The sequence below is a fragment of the Tachypleus tridentatus genome, chromosome 2 (assembly GCF_004210375.1).
Source record: "Tachypleus tridentatus isolate NWPU-2018 chromosome 2, ASM421037v1, whole genome shotgun sequence".
Taxonomy (NCBI): Eukaryota; Metazoa; Arthropoda; class Merostomata; order Xiphosura; family Limulidae; genus Tachypleus; species Tachypleus tridentatus.
In genome coordinates this window covers 117,518,809-117,537,722 of record NC_134826.1, presented here as the reverse complement: position 1 = coordinate 117,537,722, position 18,914 = coordinate 117,518,809, and the positions used below count along the sequence as shown (strand labels likewise).

Below are 18,914 nucleotides of genomic sequence, written 5' to 3'. Positions count from 1 at the left end.
TAATATCGCACTGAAAGTCATTAAAGCCTATTTGTGCAGAATTAGTTTAAAAGTGTGCTTTAAATTATATCAACAGATCGAAATTGTTGACTATGTGAAATATAAATATCCCTTACTTGTTATTAAATACCTACGATATAAAGTATATGGTTGTTATCGTTTGTTAATCACATACATGTAGAAAATGAGGAATAACAGTACTTGAAAATATAATTATTTTTATACGTTCGTTAGCATTCTAGGTAGTCTATCACCAATAAGTTTGATATTCTCAATTCATTATATATTTTAGTTATTTTCTTTATATTTCATTTACTATCAGAAGTGTCATCAATCTCACAATTCATTATATAGATTGATATATCGTGCCCTCTGACTGCTAAAACTTTAGTGACTAAGTTGGATGGTGAGAAGAATGAATGTTGTGCATCGTACAGTGGCGCGATTTTGAAAATCGTACTACGTAAGGATGGCAAATGTTAATTCTGCTAATGCAGTAACTCTGAAAGGTTCTGTGGACATTGTTGCCGAATTTTTTAGTAAGCATGATATATTTGTATAGGTTTTAAAAAATATTTACTGCTTGAATAATTGTGAATTGACATATGTATAAATATTTAACTGTCCAAGAAAATATTGTTAACCCTAAACAATCACATATTAATAATAATAGTATTACTGGTAGTAATAATTTATATAGTGCTGTATATTATTATTATTATTTGTTACACTTGTAGTAGTAGTAGTAGTAATTAACATTAGTCTTCAGTAACATTAACACTTTAAAAGTTTAAACTCAACCTAATATTCCCTGTTACTAAAGTTGTCTGACATTAATAATGATACTGGCATATCTCTATTACAAGTGTTATTATTATTAACACAATCTCACTTACTAAAGTTACTGTTGGATAATGTAGAATGACTTATCCATAAGTTGCATAACTATTGAATTATTGTGCTACATTTTAAAGGCATTCTAGCATGGCTTGGTCTTTTTATCTTATTTTGTTCTTAGGAGTACAACTATACTTATGATGTTACTCATGTTATTATGGTGTTATGTCATAGTTTCTTTATTTTAAGTTTTACATAATTGTGGTCTGAATAATGTAATTTTGATATAGACTTAGCCACAAGAAATTATATCTTACAAAATATTTATTTTTACATTACTTTCTTATAAATTGTTTTATATCTTCACTATTATAACATTGAAACACAACTACAAACATAGTCTAAGAACATAAGAAGAGTTAACCAAATGTTTATGAGGTCAGTCTGTTGGATTAACTTCATACTGGAGAAAGAATGTTGATTATAATTTCAAATGCACTGTGTGTGTTTACAGAAAATGTGACAAGCCTTTTCTAATATGTGTAAATCTGTTGTACCCAAAAGTTCAGATGTGTTTCAAAAGTATTTGTACTCTAGATATATGTGTGAAGTGATCACAGCATTCTGACCTCAACTGGCAAGTAATAGTGCAAGGTAATGTTCAGGTGAAGAATAAAATTACTTTTGGCCATTTTACAGTTTACACATTTCACTGACATGACCCATAGAACGTCTGAAATACATACCTACATTTTTTTGGTATCCATGTGTATTGTACCTGATATTTAATCTCCTCTGCACAAGTTGTTGCTGAATCAACAGTATATAATAAAATGAATAGCTGATAACTTTGACATTAAATATATGAAACCATGTCAGATAGCAGTGTTGTGATTAGTTTATTATTTTCACATCAATCATAATTTGGATTAATCACATATTTTATGTGACACTAGTTAACATAATCCATGCTCTTGGATCACTGAGTAAATTGCCTAGTTTTACACCTCATAGCTTCTATTTCTTTGCGCTTAGCTTCATTTAATAATAAAAAATAATATTGATAAATCATGCAAACAGTATTTCAACTACTTGATTACTTTCGTGACACTAATCAATAGATTCAATACTCATAGGCCATTGAGCTAATTGCCAAGCTCTAGATGTCACAGATGGTACATTTTTCCATTTAGCTTCACTCAATACTGTAAAATTACCATCATTTTGTTTCTGATGCTATTTCTGCTCTTGTTACAGAGTAAATGAATGGAACATTTTCTATTATTTTTATTGTCAAATTTGATGTGAAATGACTCTAACAAAAGTAACTATATTCATGGTTGACTGAATTTTGTTTTCTGTGATTAAACCCACATTTGATAGGTTTAATTAATCTATTACAGTTTTTTAAATACAACTTTTATTTGCCACAAGTAAATGTCAAAGAAGCTTTTCATTCAGTTCTAGATCTCGTTAACTGTCTGGATATGTGGCAGCTTAAACTACTACTTAGATGCTTCTTTGATACAATTTAAAATATAAATTGTGGTAGTGTACCATAAAAATGCTTATATTGATCCTTGGTGAAATTCAAATATGGGTACTACTATAGTGTGTGGTCTACACACATACTGTTATCATAATGATTTTAACTTTTACTTATTTGTAGTTAGAGCCATTCAAAAATTCAAATATGGGTACTACTATAGTGTGTGGTCTACACACATACTGTTATCATAATGATTTTAACTTTTGCTTATTTGTAGTTAGAGCCATTTATTATAAACAGCACTTTTAAACTAATAAAGTTTAAAATACCATTACATAATGTTTTGGGGGCAAATATAATCAGAATGAAATGAATTCCAATATTCAAAAATGGCATAATTATAACCTTAATTTATGGTACTTTTTTTGGAGCACACAACTTATTAAATTAGTTTTAGTTGCTGAAGAAAAACTTGGATTAATATAAGTTATTTAGCAAGAAATTGTTTTAGTAAATCATTAAAATGGTAATGATGATGGTATTTGTGTGAACCACCCTTTAGTGCAAATATCTCTGTAGACCACATGCTATAGTAGCACTCTGATATGTATATTATGTGAATGTGTTTGAGATATATGGAGATAGTTTTTTTCCAACAAAATAATGTGTTTGAAAATCATAGAACAATAAATTTCATTCATGTGACTAAATCAGTTATTATAAACTTAATGATTTACAGTAAAACAATTCTTACATAAGACATATTACTGTTTTTCTCTCAATTGAAAGCAAGTCTTAGACTCTTGGTAAATGATAGTGAAAGAAGTCCTTCCATTTACAGATTATGGAATTAACAGTATTCTCTATCAGCGAGGTATATATCCACCTGAAAGTTTTACTCGAGTACAAAAATATGGATTAACCCTTCTAGTGACCACAAATGACAAGTTGCAGCATTATTTGTCCACTGTACTTAAACAGTTAAGAGGTAAGAATGCTTTATTTGTATTAAAGGTGTTTTTTTTTCACTTTCACTATTTTATAACATGTAACCTATAATTCTTAGATTTAATAGCAGAATTTGTTATAAACTAGAAACAGCTTATACCACTAATGGTAAATTAAATTAAACTTGTGTGTGCCAGTCCTCAAGTTTTAATTTATCTACATGTAAAGCAGTTCTTGAGGTATGAAGGGCAATCAAAGAAATATCATGCAAATGTAATAAGCTAGTTGAACAAAGAATAAAGTGAAAAAATGTGTTCATAAAACTTGGTAAGTCAACTTAACTACAAAATATATTTGCCAAGTAAAACATGGAAAAATTAGTCATAAAAATAATTTTATTTATTCCAAAAATCTATCTTTAACTCAAAAATATTTTAGAATTGAGAATATGCCTTTATGTGACACTTGTATAGTGTAATTCACAAAGAAAACATGCTTATATTTGCTAAAGAACTATCATCCATTTGAAATATAGTGATTCATATCTTGTTTCTCATTGACTTCTGCATCAGTGATTTTACTTCTTCGAACCTTTGTTGGTACTGTTTTATGATGTCACAGAATGTGATCAGAACAACTATTTTTGAAACTGAGCTTTGGAAACTAACTATAACCAATAGCTGAAAATTATTGGATAGAAGATATTTTGATTTATTTTCAAAAGTATACAATAGTCTGGCCAATAAATTTTGTGTTTTTTGAGATAGAGTCTGTCTGGACTTCTTGTAGGGATGAACAGTGTATTCTACTGTGAAATTTATGGTGTTTAGACCACTAAACTCTGAAATGTCTTATAACTCCTTTAGATGTTCTTTTCATTTCTAAAAAATTTCTTTCATGGTAAGGGTAATGACACCTTGGAAGCTCAGTTAAATATAATGAGTATGCTAAATGAAAGCACAATATTCCAATGACTCAAATCTTTATTTGTTCAATATTCAATATAATAAAGTAATTAACTATTTATTGAAAACAAATTGTGTATGAATGAAGTTCATACTGAATAGATGCAGACAAGGGAATTTTCTGATCAACAAAAAAGCAGTTGGAATTTAAGATAAAAGAAACAATGATTTTTAATATTTTCTCAAAACTGTGGTTTGCAACAAAAGTTTTGAATTTTTTAAAGCAGAAACTAGATAATATTCAGTACCTTTTCAGTAAGGTTTATACAATTTGGTAAGATATTTTTGCTGTTAGAAAGAAAAAATAGGGAATGTAATATCAGTGGTAACCATCTGATCCATAAATGGTTAAAGGAATAATTTTGTATGTCTTAGGAAGGACACAGAATACTGACAAAACCAACACAGAATTTACAAGTTCAACTTTAAGATAAAAAAATAAGTATGAGAATGAAAACGTTTCACAAAGTTCAACCTTAAAGACATGAAAGGAGTTTGTTAAGAGATTTAGTGAAAGTTTCTGAAGTATTATTGACATTTATGGTTGTTTTAGGAACTTAGAAAAAAAGTAGTTTGTCATATTCTTGAAAGACTACAGAGCTTTTGAAAGCTATGATAATTTGTGTTAAAATTTGACTTAAGAGATCACAATTTTAAACTATAACAATAAGAAGATATTTCCTATTATATAATAACTCTAATAATTGTATAGATTATATATACAATTATTAAAGTCTCTTGAGAAAAGCAAGTTTACAAAAGTGCATTAACACACTGAGCTGACTTTTAGTAAAGTATTTTAACCTTAGTGACATGTTACCAGTACAGTTGAGCATGCAAATTTGAAGTTTATTTGTAGTTATTTCAATATTATGAATTATATATGTAATGATTGTAATGTCCTTTATTTGTCACATCACTAGTGGTATTTGAAGGACTGGAAATATTGTATTAATTAATTATTCAGCATACAATTAAGAGAAAGCACTTACATTTATCACCATAATTATACATTGTGGTGAAAGAGAAACATAGTTTGGATTTGCTATATGCTATGATTAAGGTGTGATTTGGAGGAATCCAATCATTCATCAGTGATTCATCATATTAAGAAAATTTTGTTGAACAAGAAAATAAGATGTACGTTGCACACTAGACCAAGGAATTGTAGTGCAGTAGTGCAAGTTATTTCAAGCAATTTACTAACATGACTTGTTGCTTTTCTAAAATGTTTAAAAAGACTTAAATGGGTTTCTTGTTTCCCTCTGTTAATATAAACTGTTTTTTGGTTTTTTTTGTCTTTTAGAGTGGTTGATTTCTAAAGATGTGCATCGTCTTGTTGTAGTCATCTCCAGTATTGACACTAAAGAAACCTTAGAAAGATGGGAATTCAAGATTGAATGTGATAAGGACATAACAATAAATAGGTGTGATAAATCAGTTTCATGTTTTTTTTAAATCGTCCCACTTTTTATTAACCTTTGCACGTTATTTATGAATAGCTTCAGTTTCAATAGTATAAACGTCTACATAAGCATTTGAAATTTGTTAATCTTAATATCAAGATTGTAAATTATTCTGTTAAGTTATTTTTATGCCATTTCAAATCAAAAAACTCAGCATTAAGTTTGAGAGCTTACAATTTTAAAAATACGGTTTTAATGCTTGTTATGGGCACAGCACAGATAGCCCATTGTGTGGTTTTTGTGCTTAAAAAACAATAAAAAGTTTGTATTTTTAATACTAATATAAAAATGTCTTGTATATCAAGACTATTTTGAATTGCACAAGATACTCAACAGTATATTATTATTAACTGTACTAGTACAACATGTTGAAATGTGACGAAATGTATATAGTTTTGGTATTTTCTCAATTTACTTTTTTATGTAACCACACACAATTGAATATTTGGTCACTAATATATGTTCCTTCTCAAGGCCTCATTCACCTTAATATTTTCTTTCAACATAGGCTTTTTCCTTCAGGCCTCTGATTTCACTGCTGTATGGATGTTTGGCTGCTACTTGCCCCTTCCAACATGACTTCTTTTGTTACAAGCTACCCTCTCCTTTGAGGTGACTGGTTCTACTCTCTGTTTCAGTCTCCACCTTCATCCTTTATTTTGTACATTTGAGGATCTCTGACTTTGTGCATGGGACAAACTCAATCTACTCCTTTTTCTTTGTGATATGGAGCTTTTATTACGAGAGATCTTATGCCTGTGTTATTTCCTGCTCAAGTCAAAATTGCAGTTCACCCCTTCTGTTGGGATCCATCATCCTATCCTCATGTGGATGTCAGTTTTCAGAGGCTGGGTTTTGGGTTTAAAGCTTAACCAATTAACATAAGGCTTCAAACATGTATTACAGGTATATCTAATTTCTCACTCAATTGTTTCTCCATCAGTGTTTTAAGTCACAATGGAAGTTCTTCCTCTTATGCTATTTCTTGATGAGTTTATTATACCAAGGATGTTATTACATTATGGTTGGTTTCTGTCAGTTTAGTTTTGAGTTAGATGCTTTACATTACAAGGATATCTTTATGATACCAGAAGTCAAGTTCTTGGATTGGTCTGTCAATTTCTCACATTGATATTATGTGTCCCATTCATAGATTAGAGCAGTGGTTCCCAACCATTTTTATGCCCTGCACCCCTAAAAAATTTTAATATGTTCTCGCACCCCTCACAGTAATTATTTATTTAAGAATAAAGGTGAAGGTGGCCAAAACATATTTTTATAATTAGTTTTTAATGATATATAAACAAAAATGAAACATTTGGAAAAGAAAAAATATTACAACAAACTAAAAGTTGCATAAACCTTACGTGGCCTACAAAAAAATAAATTTTCATTCATGCATGAAATGAAATTTCTTTGAATTTGAAATGTTCATAAGCCAATTTATATTTAATGACTCTTTTGTTCCTGTTTATTTCTTACGAGTTTTTCAAAGCATAGCACTTTGTTGCTGATAGCAATCTGCAAGTCTGCTTTGCACCCAAGGGATTTCTAGATTTTGTCTTGATTGACAAAAGGGACTAAATCCAAACTCGCATAAGTATGTCGTCGTGAATGGGATGAGCACATTTGGTGCTTTTTTACAAAGTCTTGGAAACGTCCATTACCGAACACCAATATTGTTCCAAAGTTTTGCTTTCAAACTGCATTTCAAGAACTCGATTTGTGCTCAGTTCAATAAGATCTTCCTTCAGTTTTTCATCATCCGACATATTATCCAAATTGAAGGAGTATGGATTCATAGTCCATTTTTCAGAAGTTTCCAGTTCTCCAAAATATCCATCAAATGACTTTGATAGTATTTCCAAATGATCCACAATTTCTTCACACACACACACACACACACACACACACACACACACACACACACACACACACACACACATGGCATTAAGGACTCATCCTCACCTACCATTTCTTTGAGTGATGGAAAATTTGAAAGATTCCCTCTTTTAACTCATCGACACCAAAGATGTAACTTTTCTTTGAAAGCATTTAACTTTTTGCAGCATTTCAATATGTTTATGTTTTTCCCTTGAAGAGATACACTCAGGTCATTCATATAAGTGAAAATATCACTCAAATAGGCTAGCATTTGGTTGAATTCTTGTGATTCTATTTCTCTGGGCAGATCATAGTCATGTTCCTTCAGAAAAGTTTTGACTTTTCACAGTTCAAAGAAGCACGTTAAAGCTCTCCCACGTGACAGCAAGCGGACTTCAGTGTGGAAAAGCAAAACTTATGCTTACTTCCAAAATCTTCACAAAGCAACTTGAAGAGGTGGTGGTTCAGAGTGCGACCCCTAATCCAGTTGATGGTTTTCACAGAACTGTGAAGGACCTTTTTCAACTTAGTAGGCAATGTTTTTGATGCCAAAGTCATGTCGATGAAGAAAACAGTGAGTACCTTGCAAGTGCGGAATCTCTTGTTTCATCAGTGTAAAATATCCTGATTTATTTCCTAGCATAGCAGGCGCACCGTCGGTACACACAGAACCAATAATTTGGATATCTAAATCATATTTTGCAAAGAAGTCCTTCACACACTGGAAGACATCTTTCCCTTTTGTGGTTGTTTTCAGATCTTCACAGAACAGGAAATCTTCCATTATGGCACCATCATGGACATACCTCACTGTTGTGATGAGGTGACTACAATTTGCAACATCAGTTGTTTTGTCCAATTGGAGAGAGATTTTCAAGGGACTAGCCCTGATATCTGCAATAACTTGGTCCGAACTCAAATCACCAATTTGGTTTTGAATAACATTATTTGATAACAGCACTAATTTATGCTTGTTTGAGGCTTCTTTTCCCAGAACAATTGTTGCCATTTCTAATGCACACAGTTTTATCACCTCTTCTGCAATTGTATGGGGTTTCTTTGATTTGGCTACTTTATATGCCACATGGTATGAAGCCATCAGCAGTGGTTTGTCAGCAGATATAAACCCTAATTTTGGAAGGATTGCTCGAGAATCAAAGCGAGCCCTTCTACCTTTCAACGATTCAACATCATGGACTGCAACAGCTGCTCCACCACGTCGGTTGTTGAAGTGTTCCTGCAACCTAGATGACTTCAAATTTGCGTTTGAAAGGACAGCATCACAAAGCATGCACTGGAGTTTTGCAGATCCTCAGTTTATCCGATGCAAGTGAAACCAAACTTCACATAATCATTCCATTTCCTTTTCTTTGACATAATGAAGTTTTTTGCACGAACGCAGAATCAACAATGCACAGACTACCATAGCATCACGCATGCGTTTATATACTCTGCAAATCTTTCTAGAACATTCTCGAATATGCGTCACATGATGCCATTGATTAATTCTGGATACTTCTGGAAGATTCTCGAGTCACAATCACGTGAATACATAAAATGAATAAGTAATAGACACTTTAAGACAGCATTCATGAACGTAACCTAATTAGTTGTGTCAAGTATTTAGGTCACGTTTACGTTTCGTGTGTTGTTTATTTACAGTTGAACATTAAGATTTTGGTTTGCGCCAGTGACGGTAGAAACGATAGTTTATGGTAACAAGGTAAGAAGCTATGTCTGTAACAAGAAAAATAAGAAATAAAAATCAAACATAATTTTTGAATATATATAGGACAGTACCTTTAATATAAACAAAAAAAAACTGAAATGTTATCTCGCACCCCTGTTTGGGGACCACTGGATTAGAGGGTACAAGATTTCTTCTGGTCTGATGAACTTGAAGTAAAGATGGTATGATCCTCTTTCATACCCCACATAAATATTGGTTCCCAGTGTCCTGGGTTTTGGATTATAGTTGGCTTGCTGGTGGTATGGTCCTCTTTTCTGTCCTCACATAAATGTCAGTTCCCAGCAACCAGGTTCTGGGTTATAGTTGACTTACTGACAGTATTATTAAAACAAAAAACTACATGAAAATGTGCTGGACCATTTGTGTTTCTGTTGAAAATAGTGAATCTTTAATATACAGCATAGCCATACACAAAATTTTAGCAATAATATATTATTTTCTGTTTGTAGTTAGAGATATCAACTTTTCCCCATTAGTTTGTCAATTCATTTTTTTCTGCTTACTTTTATTTTCTGCTCTGATGTCAATAGTCTTTAGAAGAAAATGTGATGCTGTTTGATGTAATTCTAAAATAAATTATTAAAGTCAAAGAATAACAGGTTGTTACTTCTACTTAGAAACAAATGTTTTTGTAAAAGGACCCCATAAATAAGGATTTTAGAAAAATGTCTACTGAGATACCCATTGGGTCAAAAATTTGTCATGCTTAGACTCCATTGTAAGTAGCACAATATAAAAAAGTATTCACTTTAATCATTTGAAAATACTATACGAGGAAGGAATTTTAGTGTATTGGTTGGCCATTCTGTTTAGCTATCCAAGGCTATAATTTGATTGTATAGGTCACTAGTTAGGCCACATTTCATGGAGTATTGTGTTCAGTTTTGAACTTATTTCCAAAGAAAGGACATTGAATTGTTTGAAAGGGTTAAGAGGAGTGTTATCATTACAAGGAAATATTAAGATCTCTGGAATTGTATTCTCTTGAAGAAGAAAAAAAAGTGAAGTTAGAGAGGATCTGTTTGAGATGTTTAAGATTGTTAAAGGAATTGACAGCACTGATGTATCATCTTTTTCTCATACTTAACGTTAAAGTCAGATAGTAGGACTAGGAAGTACAGTAGAAAGTTTGGCTAGGTAACTGTCTTTAGCTAAGACAGTTTTATTTTTCTAACAGGGTGGTTGACCTTTGGATATTATGGAGGCAGTAAATTTATGTAAGCTTAATAGAAAGCTTGATAACTTTTGGCATTATAAGAGTTCACTTTAATTTTTTATTTTTCTATTTATTTATTCAATACATAGTACTGGTTTAACTTAATGGATGACTTATTTTCTTTGCTTTAGGAATAAGAAATGCACTGTACATCCTGTGATACAGAATTTAAGAGTTAAATTGAAGTATAACCTAAGGTGTATTATTGTGTGGTTATTTTAATTTTACTTAACTAATGTTGACCAATAAGAAAATAATGAGAAAAGAACATCTTAATGAAGAATTTTATATGCAAAAACGGCTCGTTTGGGTTGAGAAAATATTTTTTACATAGAAGGTCGAAACGTTGTTCGCTCTTCTATGTAAAAAATATTTTCTCAACCCAAACGAGCCGTTTTTGCATATAAAATTCTCAACAAGTGGGTTTCTCGGCATCACTGATTATCTTAATGAAGAGTTGTTGGTGTTGAGATGGAGAGGAGATTTTTTAGTCCCAATAGTGTATCTGGAAAGAGTGGTATAGTTAACTGTGACATTTTTGTGCATTTGTTTGTGTAATTCATAATTCAAAACTGGTAGCACTACATCCTTATTTTCTAATATATAAACTGTTTGAAATCCTACATTAGCAAACCAAAACAGAAAGACATTAAGGAAATTCAAAATGAAATCAAAGGAGTCATTCGTCAAATAACAGCAAGTGTCACATTCCTACCACTCCTGGAAGTTCCTTGTAAGTATATTTGTGACCTTCAGCCCTATGATAAAATGTTGGTAGATGTATACATTAATATCAGGACTTGAAACATATATTTATAACTTTTATAAATTGCTTTTGCACAGTGAATAAGATGATAATATATAGCTTTGTGATTTACTCTTGTAAATGCACTTTATTCTAGTGTTAGTTAACAGGTTACAAAAGCTAATAATTTACATTTAAATTTCATGTGAAGATGTAATACTGAAGCAATGAGTGATATCTTATTGGATATTATCCAGAAAATATGCAGTTTTACTTCATATACATGCTCTATACCACTGTCATTAGTCCAGCAAGTATAATACTGTGTAACAAAATTTTTACTTTTTCTTGTTCCTGGGTAGAAAGTGTTATTTCCCAATTGCTTATGCCTAAAGTAAATGAAAAAAGACCTATTTTTCTCTTCAAACTTTGCTTTTGTGACCTGGGTAATAAAATTTTCAAATTACCCATTTTCCAAAATATTCCAGGTAGATTCAGTGCTAAGTAGCTGATAGAGAATTTTTTCGAACTTACAAGAATTCTCAAGAACTTTCTAGAATGTTGTAGAACTGGCTCGTTCAGTGCACCTTAAAAAGGAATACAACAGCGTCAAGACCTTGCTGGAAGCGTTGAAATATGGCTGGAGGTTATCAGAGACTTCAGAATGGTGACATTCCTGATGGGTCTCCAAGGAGGCTTTACCACGTTTCCCTGTTATCTTTGTCTTTGATACAGCAGGGACACCGCAGTGCACTACAACAGGAAGCACTGGTCACAACGAACCGAGTTCTCTGTGGGTAGGCACAATGTAAAGTATGAGCCACTAGAATGTGTTGTTACCACCATTGCACATAAAATTGGATCTTATGAAACAATTTGTCAGAGCTCTCAATAAGGAGTCTGCAGCTTTCAAATACCTTCGAGACTTCTTCCCTAAGCTGTCTGAGCAAAGGTCAAAGCTGGTGTCTTCATTGTACCACAAATAAAGATGTTGGAGTGCATAGAATTCCCCAAGAAGCTCAGTTGGGAGGAAAAAAAGAGCTTTGGGCAGCTTTGTCGCAGTGGTTCGAAGCTTCTTTGACAATCACAAGGCCAAAAATTATGTGGAACTGGTTGAGGCTCTGGTGCTGCAGGATGTCCCTGAAAGTCCATGTCCTTGATGCTCATCTTGATAAATTTAAGGAGAACATGGGAGTATACTCAGAGGAGCAAGGGGAGTGCTTCCACCAAGATATACTGGACTTTGAACACCACTACCAAGGAGCATATAATGAAAACATGATGGGAAACTGTATTTGGGGGCTGATATGTGGAAGTGATTTACATTACAGTCACAAATCTTGAGAAACTACTCACATCTAAACATTTTTGTATAACTTTAGTATAAATACATGTACATCTTGCTTCATATGTTGTTTTATTCAGACCTTATGTAAATGTGCAAAGTAGTTAAGTTTTGGTTAATGTAGTTCAAAGGTCAAAATCACATTAATGGCCAACCACTTTTATTATAATGGTAGCAAACGAGAACTTTAAAAAATGGTCTCAACAAACTTAAGTAGAAAGAGAATTTTGGCACTAAAATCATAAATATTTGAGGGTGAGGAATTTCTTGGTAAACATTTTAGTTTTCTTACAGCAAATGTCAAAACATTTCAGAGTAGGATTCCACTCTTAAGTGTCTGTAGTTTATATATGTACCAACATCACGTATTGATAAGCAGGAAGGGGATAACTCGTGAATTCCATTTTTAACATGGACATCTATGAAACATAAATTTACTCTTCTTGTTTTTTCTAATCTGTTTAAAATGCAAACTGAGTGAAATAATGTGTGTATGTGAATTTTATTTTTCTAAAAATAGTGCTAAGTGAAACTTGTGTTGTTCATTGCAAATTTTTATTAATATTTTATGACATTTGAAGGAAAATTATATTTATTGATGTCAACAACAGATATGCTTATTTTTAAAATGGACATAAATGCAGTTCTTGTTGCAAAATTAAACTTTGGAAAATCTTGTAGCAAAGAACATTTCAATATTATAAAAGTTATTAACTAAAGCATGGTATTTTATAAGAAGGTTAAACTTAAGAAATTCAAAATACTGTAACAAAATGAGTGAAAAGATAGTTGATCATAAATATAGATAGGAACAACATAAAATCAAGTGTTACCCAATAGACTGAAATAAATCTACAATATTGTATGAATTTAATATTGTTGTCAATCAGTACAGATTTACATTAAACAAAAGTATATTATTAAAATTAGAAAATTAGTTAAGTCAGAAATTAAAACTCAGATGTGGAAATTGTTTTAAAACTTAGAATTGTTAAAGGCAATATTAAATAGATCTCTAATTGTAAGAAAATTTTATAACATGTTAGATCAAAAATTAAATTATATTTGTTCAATTTAAGAAAATATTATAATTTAGTGAACAATAAGAAGAAAGGTTAATAAATGACAAATGAATATTTTTTTCTAAAAACATTTTGCAAGTGTTTTGGGGAAATATATTAAATTTTCTTGGTGATGTTTTGGAAAGCCCAACATAGAATGACCACACAAACTTTAATGACATTAGAATAGAAAAAAGAAAAAAAAGTTCTGAAAAAAAGTAAAATATTTGAAGAAATTTATAAGAAACTCAATCACAGATTTATCGTAAAAAAAGTGTTGTCCACGTATCATTTCAATCTGGCTGAAAATTGCTGAATGATATAGTATGAAAGTTGATTAAAAATAAATATTAAATCAAGGATGTAACAGAGTTGAACTGAAAGAAATTTGAAGTAATCAGAAGCAACTTTATTATAGCTGAGAAACCTTAGATTTTGTTTTTTAATTAAAATGGTGAAAACTTTGAACATATTTCATAGAATGTTAATGTGATAGGAAATATTAAAAAATATAAATCTCCCTTTGTTTGTTTTGCAGTTTGAACTAATTGCATGAAATTCAAAAACATTGTTGTAAGTTTAAAATGCCTGAGTACAAGTGTATCATGAGTAAACCTAATCTCAATAAAGATCATAAAGGTGGTGTTTTGCTTCTGATGAAATATTATTTAGCAGGTTATTGAAATCGAATCAGATTTCAGTTAACTCTTTGCTCAAGTATTTTATCCGAGGTTGTTATCTTTCTCTTGTTGATTATCCATACTTCAAAAGAATCTTTTTTGCATATGTCCAAGAAAATATTTAAATGAAAAGAACAAAAAATTTATAATACTGGGTAATTTTAATAATAGCATCACTTGTGCAGTAAAACTAAAGTATATTACGAGGTTTAGAACCATTCAGAAATAAGCAGAAACAATTATAGTAGGTATGTAAATAGGGTTGACAACTAACTTACAAATAAGTTTTAAAAATCATAAATTGATGTAAAATCTGTAATATTTACAGCTGTTTTTATAATAACATATCTAATCCAAAAAACTTAATTTTGGATAGGAGTGAAGGATTTTAATCAAATGTAGTTGAAGACAATGATTTTATGATAAGAACAGAAATTTCTTGGATTAAATCTTGCAAGAGATCAATTACTATCAATAATAAGAGATTCAGAAAATCAAAATACCAATTTCATACACTGAGCTAAATAGAATGTACAGGAAAATGGTAGAGCTTCAGAAACAAGTAAATGGAAACTGTGCTGATCTAAGTGTAGGGAAATGTATGCTGGCAGTCAGATTGTATCCTAGAAATTTATTTGAATCAATTTTCTATATTCCAACTTTTATCTCATTGTTCAAAAACCTAAGGTGCAAAATAGTTTGGTGAAAACAGTGGAAAAGAAATTCAAATAACATACAATCTTCAGAACAAGTGTCCTTTAACTAATTATACCAAAATCTAAGGTTTTCAATAGTGTCTAGAAATTGTATTTTCAATGTATGTCACTTGGCATGAAAATTTAGTTAGGAATTTAAATTTTTATATTACCTTAGTTTAAATTATACTGTACATACTCAAACTTACGAATAAACCAATGATGTTTTAAAATAGCATAATTGGCAACAGATGTAATTTTGGTTTTCAGTCATAAACTGATGTTTTTTTAAAACCTTATATCTAATGTGAAATTATATATTCAGTTAATCAAATATTGCATATGGTTTACCAGTATCTAATAAAAAATCCCAAAGACTGACATGTATTGATTTTAACATTTCCCACAGTTTTTTCAGGCATGTTCTTTTTGTCCTATTATTTTTGTTTATCTTATTTATAATTATTTAATTTTCTTAGCATATTACTTATCTTTGATCTTTATAGAGATAAGAAAGTAGATATGTTTTGATTGTGTTAATCTGTTATAAAGCTTCTAATTTTATTTTGCATTTGATATTTACAATGTTTGGTAGGTGTGAATACTTTGTTAGAACAGTTATCTATTTTCATAATTGTATAACCTGATGGTTTTGGGTGCTAGACTTGCAATCTGGAGATCATGGGATAAACACCCATCATTAAAAATTGTCATCAGTCATGGAGGGTTATAATGTTACAGACAATAAAACTGTGTAGAGTAACCAGTGAGTGATGTTGACTAGCTACCTTTCCTTTGGTTTCATCATTTAAAAATTAGAAACAGCTAGTGCAGGTAACCCTCAAGTAGCTTTACACAAAATTCAACAAACAAATCATAATTATTTCAAAAGTGCTTTAATGTATTTTACAAATTTAATGAGATGTAGTTTCAAGGGTAGTTTAGGCAGTGATAATTTTGGTAGAATTTTTTATCTCGATGGACTGTTTAGTTTTCTAGGTCAAAATTCTACTATATGCACATACAAATGATCATAGGTAATAAATTTTCTATTAAAAGTATTTTTACTTATACTACACAATAGGCATCATCAGATAGAATACCAGTCACATTAATGGCTAAAATAATATTTGTTTCACAACTCTCATCTGCACAAAGTGGCAAGTAAGTAACAGTCATCCTCTACTAGAAGAGCCTAGAAACTAAAGCTAATATTACATTTTTAAGCATTTCTTGTTTTCAATAGCTCACTATTAGAATTTACATTTTCTACTTTATGCTTTAAAAATTAAATAGTTTAACAGCGTTCTTAAAATGTTTTCAATATCTTCTAGCTGAAATAGTTTTTATATATATATGTATATTGTTACTTCAGATCTGCTCAGACATTCAGTCATTGCCATCATAATGTGCTGTTTAAATGTTGTAGTTTGATACTTGTATTGAAAAAAAAATTATGAAATTAACAAAATTGAAAAGAATGAAAAAGGAGTAACACTATGAACCACTACATCAGAGTTTTTATTAAACAATCAAAATGGGTGAGAAATACCTTAATGTTTCAAGTAACTTTTAACCTAATTAGTTTTACATAATCTCTAAGAATATGCAAAATAATTTAAAATCCTTTATTTCAAATGTAATAGGTGCCTTTGATCTCCTTATCTTCATGGGAAAAGAAGCAGAAGTCCCATATGAGTGGGCAGAGAGTCCACCATATCTAATACCTGACAGTGAAGAGGTACAGCTAAGGAGCTTTTCAACATCAATACATAAAGTTGATACTGCTGTCACTTATAAAAACACAGAATAAAAACCACTTCATCTAGTAAGTAGAGTGTGTACTTGACCTTCATATAACTTGCATTTGAATATTTGTTGTGCAACAAGATTAGCTTACAGATGAGAAAGAAAATGGACATTTTCTTAGAACAAAGTAAAAATGTCTTTTTTTTTTGTGTATGTGTGTGTTTTCTCAATCTCATAATTTTTTGCTATTTGTGTTAATGTATATAAAATTTGCTGTCATTTTACCCAAAGTTTAAAAAAATGTGTAATATGGCTGGTTTATAATAAAATAAAATTAGTTTTATCAATATTTCAATATAAGCACCTGCCTAGATGCTAATGCAAAAATCCTACCCAAGTTGTGTCAAATGTATCTGCTTGTCTTGCTTTAAAAAATGCCTGGGAATGAGCATAGAGTACTTGTTTTTTATAAAGGAATGAATGATATAATATTTAAGATAATGTGAAGGGTTATGTGGACTTTATCATAACTAATATACACTTGTGAATTTTGACACTCTTTTTCCCACAGTAATTTTACTATGATCTGTTTATTGTGATTATTTGGCTGTTTTCTAAAATATTTTATTACGTTGGGTGAGATTAAAAATCATGCAGGTAAAACCTTTCATAATTTGATTTTACAATGTCCTATGTTATTTATAAAACTAGTTAAAGTAACTTAAAATCAACTATTTGCACATTTATTATTTTAATGTCAGAAACTTCTGTTTAATTGTTATTAGTTTCTTTATTCCCCAGTAATAAAGTATTTATCACATATTTATTGCAATAAGTACAGAGCTTTGAATAGAAGAATGTTTTAAGGATTATTACAAACTACATTCACAAAACTTTTCTTGAAAATCTAAGGCTGAAAAGTGCATAATTTTATGCAACATTATATTTTAGAATGCAGGTGAGAAAAAGGTTTAATTAACATGCAACACACAGTTGAGACTTCCAAATGAACAATCTACCTCTAGTGATTAAATATTTTGATCACTTATGAAGGTAGAACAGAAGTGAATCAGAATTTCTAATCACCAGTTCACAAGGCATTATAACCAGGTTAACAGTCTTCAACAAATCAAAACCTATTACAAAACTGTATGCAGTTTTCTTCTCTGCAACAGATAACAGTATGTCAAGGAGTACAAAAAGTTTTTTAACAGAGTGGTCAGGACACTTGTACACCTTGCAAACACTTTGAAAACTGCAGTGTTGGTAAGTTACTTCATTATTAGTGCTGTTCATGATATCTTTATTCTGATATTGTCATGAAAACTGTTTTGATAACTGTTCAACTACAATAGAAAGGCTCACAGTTTTTCTCCTGAAAGATTGGTGATATTATAGTAAGTATGTTCAGGAAATCTGTCTAACTCTATGTATTCATGCTCATCAATAAGCATTCTGTCTAATATGACAGTCAGCTCTGTAAAGGAAGGCCTCTCTTGTGGGTCTTTACTCCAACAATAATACATAGCATTGTACATTTCCCGTTTGCAGTGGCTTGGCTTATCAAGTCTGTAACCCCCACGCACCTGTTGCATCACTTCCTGTGCTGACATTCCAGGGTATGGTGTTGAACCTTGAAGGAATAAGATGTGTATAAGAACAACTGTTGGAAATTTGTTTTATTGTTTTTATTAATAACACATCCAGACTGTTTAAAATTACTTCTGTTTCATTGCTAGTATGGTTATGAGCAATTAAAAATTGTAAAATCGAGTGTAATCAAAAGTACAACTTGTATATCATCTTATTTTCAGTTAAATGGAAAAGTGATTATAAAGTGTGACATGTTATCTGAAATCCAACTGCATATCTTAGATTCCAGTGTTGATTTTAATAAAATAAAAGTTATTGCAAGTAAATTTCTTAGCAAACTAGATTACATCAAATTGAGTTTTTCTAGAAAATGTTGATGTTTTTTTTACTTTAAAAAGTGTACCATTACATAGAGAATAAATTAGTTTCTTACAATGGACTTCGCATAAAATTTCTGACTAGGTTATGTATGCAATTCAAGTTTTTGAAGG

The 18,914-nt window shown here is 30.7% G+C and overlaps 1 protein-coding gene and 1 pseudogene across 3 annotated transcripts in view; one reads left to right on the top strand and one right to left on the bottom strand.

Annotated features, from left to right (window-relative positions):
* The first annotated feature begins 373 nt into the window (after positions 1 to 373).
* mad2 (mitotic arrest deficient 2) lies at positions 374 to 18,862 on the top strand. Of its 2 annotated transcripts, XM_076490464.1 has the most exons (6): positions 374 to 539; positions 3,168 to 3,314; positions 5,546 to 5,666; positions 11,185 to 11,288; positions 16,728 to 16,909; positions 18,382 to 18,862. In XM_076490464.1, exons 1-5 carry the CDS (start codon positions 470 to 472, stop codon positions 16,892 to 16,894), a joined length of 609 nt encoding a protein of 202 aa, XP_076346579.1. In that variant the 5' UTR covers positions 374 to 469; the 3' UTR covers positions 16,895 to 16,909; positions 18,382 to 18,862. The 2 variants fall into 2 exon arrangements, with proteins under 2 accessions (XP_076346579.1, XP_076346578.1); XM_076490463.1 differs by having other exon boundaries at positions 16,728 to 18,862.
* LOC143244918 (tyrosine kinase receptor Cad96Ca-like) overlaps positions 18,192 to 18,914 on the bottom strand; it is a 40,819-nt pseudogene continuing 40,096 nt past the window's right edge. Inside the window, exon 12 of the transcript XR_013025381.1 lies at positions 18,192 to 18,463. The product of XR_013025381.1 is annotated as a tyrosine kinase receptor Cad96Ca-like (transcript). The remainder of the gene's footprint in view (positions 18,464 to 18,914) is intronic.

Coding starts and splice junctions, on each gene's coding strand:
- mad2 (XM_076490464.1), top strand. CDS start 470: ATGGCAAATGTTAATTCTGCTAATGCAGTAACTCTGAAAGGTTCTGTG. Junction 5,667..11,184: donor AAGGACATAACAATAAATAG/GTGTGATAAATC, acceptor ATCCTACATTAG/CAAACCAAAACAGAAAGACA. Junction 11,289..16,727: donor ACCACTCCTGGAAGTTCCTT/GTAAGTATATTT, acceptor CAAATGTAATAG/GTGCCTTTGATCTCCTTATC.